Source organism: Ammospiza caudacuta, chromosome 15 (genome assembly GCF_027887145.1).
Source record: "Ammospiza caudacuta isolate bAmmCau1 chromosome 15, bAmmCau1.pri, whole genome shotgun sequence".
Lineage (NCBI taxonomy): Eukaryota > Metazoa > Chordata > Aves > Passeriformes > Passerellidae > Ammospiza > Ammospiza caudacuta.
In genome coordinates, this window is record NC_080607.1 from 7,181,140 (window position 1) to 7,186,518 (window position 5,379).

Consider the following 5,379-nt stretch of genomic DNA (forward strand, 5'->3'; position numbering starts at 1 on the left):
GGGGGACACAAAGAGGGACACTCCTATGGGGGACACAAACAGGGACACGGGAGGGGACACCCCCGGGGGGGGACACACACAGCGCGCGCCGCACCCACGCGCCGCCCCCGCCGCGTCCCCGAGCCGCGCTCCCATTGGCCGCCGCCCCAGCGCGACGCCGCTGATTGGCCGCCTGTCAGCGCGGCCCCCACCCGCCAATGGCCGCGCGGCACCGCCTTCCTCCCCGCTCGCTCCAGCCAATGGCAGCGCGCCTTCACCTCCCCGCCGCGGCGGGCGCAGCCAATGGGCGGGCGGCGGGGCGTCTCGCGCCGCTTTTCGCGGCAAAAAGGATTTGGCGCGCAAAGGCGCGCGGGCCGGCGCGCCGAACAATCCGGCGGCGGGGACAGCGGAGCCGGAGCCGGAGCGCAGCGGCCCCGCGCCCGCCATGGGCCGCGCCCCTGTCCGCGCCCTGCCTGCCGCGCCGCCCGCCGCACCGGCGGCACCGGCTGCCATGTGAGCCATGGCGGCGGCGGGCGGCGCGGCGGGGCTGGCGGCGCTGCTGGGCAGCGCCTCCCCGCACCTCCTGATCGTCTCCGCCGCCGCCGAGGAGCCCGCGGGCGGCGGCCACCCCGATACCGACCTCCTGCTCTTCGCCACGCCGCAGCCCGCCCGCCCCGGCGCCGCGCCCAGACGGCCCGCGCTGGGCCGCCCGCCGGTAACCCCCGCGAGTGGGATGGGGAGGGGTCGGGGGACGGGGACGGGCGGGGGCTCCGGGGAGCGGCGGGCTCGGGCTGTGTTATGGGCTGGGCAGTATTGAGCCTCGAACTGGCTGTGTACCGACCGGGCCGTATACCCTACCGGGCCGTATACCCCACCGGAGCACACGGAGCCGGGCTATACAATGGGCCCGGCTGGATACCGGGCCGTGCTTTGTGCTGCACCGAGCCGGGCCGTACAGCGAGCCGTGCTGTATATGGACCGGGCTCCATACCGGGCCGGCCCGTACCTCTCCGTGCTGTGCCCCGTGCCATATGCCGTGCCCGCTCGGTGTCAGCCCGTGCCCGGTGCCCTCGGCTGTGCCAGGCTGTACGGCCGGGCCGTGCCACGCAGCACCTGCCGGGCCGGCCCTGCCCTGCCGCCGCTCCGGAAGCCGCAGGCCCGGGCGCCGGGCCGTGCTTTGCCTCCCCACCCACGGCCCTGCCGCCTTTGGTAGGGCCCCCGCGGTGGGGACAGCCCCCCATTCCCGCCGGGTGTGTGACAGCTCCTGTCACCCCCTCGTGCCCGGATCTGGGGTGTCTGTACCCCATGGTGCGGTGCTGGGGGGTTCCTCACAGACACCCTTCAATAGCACTGGAGCCTGACCCCGTCCCTTGCAGGTGAAGAGGAAGCTGAACTTGGAGACGGATCACCAGTACATAGCAGAGAGTTTGCCAGTGAGCCGGGGCAAGGCCAGGAACCCTGCCAAAGGTATCAGCTCCACTCCTGCTGGCCCCCCTGCCAGCCCAGCTCAGAGCAGAGCTCCAGCAGCCCCACTCTGCTCCCCCAGGCTCATCCCTGGCAGGTTCTTCCAGCCCTTTGGAATGGGCTGTCCCTGGGGCTGTCCACTCTCCACACTCACTGCTGTGCCCTGTGCTGGTGGCACGGTTGTCCTGCCCTTCTGCTGGGTGTCACACTGGCTCTGTCCCTCGCTGTGGGATGGAGCTGTAGGTCCAGCATGGTGTCAGTGCAGTGTCCCAGGATGACCTGCTGCTCTCTCCCCCCTGAGCCCCGCCTGGCACTCTCTGTCTCAGTCACACCTGGAGCACAGGTGTCACAGCCTGTGCCAGGTGCTGCCACCTCCTTCCTGCAGGGGATTTGGGCAGCTCACCCCATTGCCCTGACAAAACAGATCGGGTTTGGGGTGCCAGTCCTGGTTACTAGTCCACAAGCCACCTGCAAGCAGGTAGCAGGAGTTTTGTGACCTTTCAGCTCTGCTTTTCCCTTGTGGCTGAATGACACTTGGAATGACACTTGTCCTCCACGTCTGGCAGGGGCAAAGTCTCCTGGAGAGAAGTCCCGGTATGAAACCTCCCTGAACCTCACCACCAAGCGCTTCCTGGAGCTGCTGAGCCAGTCCCCAGATGGTGTGGTGGACCTCAACTGGGCAGCTGAGGTGCTGAAGGTACAGAAGAGGCGCATCTACGACATCACCAACGTCCTGGAGGGCATACAGCTCATCACCAAGAAATCCAAGAACCACATCCAGTGGCTGTATGTCCCTGGGCTGTGCCTGGGGTGGGGGAGCTGTCTGGGTGGAGGATGGTCTTATTTGGGTGGGGAGTTTCAGGGTGGGGTCACCAGAGTTTCTGCTGCAGGGAGGGCTGTGCTCAGTGGCAGGAAACTTCTGTGTGTCCCCTGGGGCCCCCCAAGTCATCCAGGGGAGTGGTGGGGCTCCATCCAGCCTTGGGGAGCGCTCTGCTGCTAAAATCCCTGCAGGGCTGGTTCTCCTTGGGGGCACAGCAAGCTGTGGGGGCTGGCTGCTGATGGGCACGGTGCTCCCCAGGGGCAGCCAGGCCACCGTGGGAGCGCCAGGCCGGCACCGGCTGCTGGAGAAGGAGCTGCGGGAGCTGCAGGCGGCTGAGCGGCAGCTGGATGACCTCATCCAGATGTGCACGGTGCAGCTGCGCCTGCTCACCGAGGACCCCGCCAACCAGCAATATCCTTTGCTTGCGGGGCGGGGCTGGCTGGGTGGGGCTGTGGTTGAGCCCTGGAGGCGCAGGCAGGGCGGCGCTCAGCCCACATCCCCTTGTGTGTCCCTTCCTTGACCCGCCCCACCGCAGCCTATGTGACCTGCCAGGACCTCCGCAGCATCGTGGACCCCGCGGAGCAAATGGTGATGGTGATCAAAGCCCCCCCAGAGACCCAGCTGCAGGTGTCAGACCCTGCAGAGGTGAGTTGGGGTCACACTGCGCCTCCTGTGCCATCCCTGAGCAGCCCAGGGTTCTCTGCTGTAGGAGCAGCAGGGGGTAGGATGGTCAGGACAGATGGACAGGAGAGATCTCTGCAGCCAGGGCTGGAACTTGGGGTTTATTGCAAAGGGCCTGGGGGCAGGGCCCTGCTGGGAGCTGCCAGACACAGCTCAGAGCAGGCTGAGAGAGGGAGAGGTAAAGAGAGAGAAGGCAAGAGCGTGGTAAAAAGGAGAGGGAGAGAAAAAGAGTAAAAGAGAGAGGATGAAAGAGTAAAGAGGGTAAGAGAGTGAGGCTCCCGTTCCAATACCATAAATCTTCTTCTGTGCTGAATATTCTGATTCTCACCAACTAATCCAGTACGAGATACAAATCCTACAGCATTTCCATACAGCCTATAAGAATCACTACATTCCCATACTGTGTTACTTTTTAAACCCTAAAAACTCCTCTTTGGGCCCCTTCTGCCAAGCTGCAGGGTCTGCTCTGACCCTTGGGCCTGTCTGCAAGCAGAGGGTGTTGTTCCATCCAAAGGGGATCACCTTCAGCTGGCCATGCCATTGTTTTCCAGTTGTTCAGTAACTGAGGTATCTCAAAGCTTGCTTTCATTTCAATCTCATTTATAGTTTCCAAATTCTCAAAATCTTTTGCCAGGCAATCATATTGATAAGGCTTTCCTGTTTCATCTTCCCCAACACTCTGCGTGTCCCTGTGCCACCCTGTGTCACTCCTGTCCCCTCCCCAGGCGTTCCAGGTCTCGGTGAGAAGCACTCAGGGCCCCATCGATGTGTTCCTGTGCCCCGAGGACAGCTCGGGGGTCTGCAGCCCTGTCAAGAGCCCCTTCAAAGCCCCTCCTGAGGACTCTCCTCCCAGCCACTCACAGCCCAGAGGCCCCCTGCTCCTGCATCCTGCCCAGGATGTGAACATGCCTCTGCTGCCTGGAGAGCAAGGTGGGGCTGGGGACACAAGCTGGGGACACAAGGGAGGGGGCTGGTGATATGAGAGAGCTGGGGACACAAGGGAACTGGGGAAATAAGCTGGGGACATGAGGGAGGTGGGGACACAAGGGGCCCAGGGACATGAGAGGGCTGGGAGCACAAGGGAGGGCCTGGGGACCAGAAGGTGCTGGGGGACACAAGGGGCCTGGGGAAATGAGGGGGCTGGGGACATGAAGGGCCTGGGGACACAGAGCTGGGGACATGAAGGGCCTGGGGACACAAGGGACGGGCTGGGGACACAGAGCTGGGGACATGAGGGGCCTGGGGACACAAGGAAGGGCCTGGGGACATAAGGGTGCTGGGGACACAAGGGAGGTGCTGGGGACACAAAGAGCCTGGGGACACGAGGAGCCTGGGGAGACGAGCGGCTGGGGACATGAAGGGCCTGGGGATACAAGGGAGCTGGTGGGATGTCACGGTGGCTCTCAGCCCCTCTGTAGTGACACAAGCAAGGAGCTGGCACGCTGCTCAAGCACCCCAGCAAGGCAGGGAGGTGGGAAGGCAGGATCTCCCCAGGCACAAAAGCCTTTTTTGGGGTTTCTTTGGAGAGCATTATGGGATTTACAGCTGTTGCCATGCCCACAGAAGCGCTGCTGCCAGGGCCGAGCGCACTGCCCAGCAAGGGCCCCAAGGAGGAGGAGGAGGAGGAGGAGGTGAGCCTGTCTCCCCTGGCCTCCATGGACATGCTGCTGGAGCAGAGCAGGGAGGAGCTGGCGGCTTTCCTGCCCGATGAGTTCATCAACCTGTCGCCACCGCAGGCACAGGATTATCACTTTGGGCTGGAGGAGGGCGAGGGCATCAGCGAGCTCTTCGACTGCAACTTTGGGGACTTCACCCCCTTGGACTTCTGAGGCTGTGCCCTCCTGGGTGCCTGGGCAGTGCCAGGGCAGGGCAGCCCCTCTGGCTCCTATGCCCCCTGTTCCTCCCCCACCCATTTTTGCAATATTTTCTTATTATCCCTCCAGCCCGGTGGCATCCCCAGCTCCAGCCCTGCGGGGAGGATGCCAGGGTGGGGTTCCCATCTTGGGGGAACCCCCCAATAGGGCCCTGATCAGGGGCACTGCCCAGGGCAGAGCCACTGCCCCCCAGGAGCCCGTTGCAGAGCTTTAAGCAGTCCTGTGTATAGATTAATGATTTGATTAATTTATTATTGTCCCCTGGGGACAGCGTTTCATTTCCACGGGGGTTTGGGGGGGCTGTACAGCAGAGTGGGGGTGCTGAGAGTTTTTGTTGTGCTGGGAGGGGGTGGTGGAGGTGTGGGGGGTGCTGGCTCAGGGCTGTCCCCCTGCCTGGGGGCTGCCCACGGCCTGGCTGAGCATGGGGTATTTATTTATTATTTATGGCGTGTGGAGCTCTCCCAGGACATGGAGGGGGCAGGAGGACGGTGCTGGTGGGACATGGAGGGTGTCACCAGGGTCCCACCAGCACATCCTGGCTTTGCTTGGGTCCAGAACAAG

At 63.8% G+C, this 5,379-nt stretch overlaps 1 protein-coding gene across 1 annotated transcript; it reads left to right on the plus strand.

Annotated features, from left to right (window-relative positions):
- Positions 1-499: 499 nt before the first annotated feature.
- E2F1 (E2F transcription factor 1) lies at positions 500-5,094 on the plus strand. Its single transcript, XM_058814870.1, has 7 exons — positions 500-694; positions 1,356-1,446; positions 2,010-2,229; positions 2,522-2,674; positions 2,794-2,908; positions 3,670-3,874; positions 4,508-5,094. Exons 1-7 carry the CDS (start codon positions 500-502, stop codon positions 4,771-4,773), a joined length of 1,245 nt encoding a protein of 414 aa, XP_058670853.1. The 3' UTR covers positions 4,774-5,094.
- The last annotated feature ends 285 nt before the right edge of the window (positions 5,095-5,379 follow it).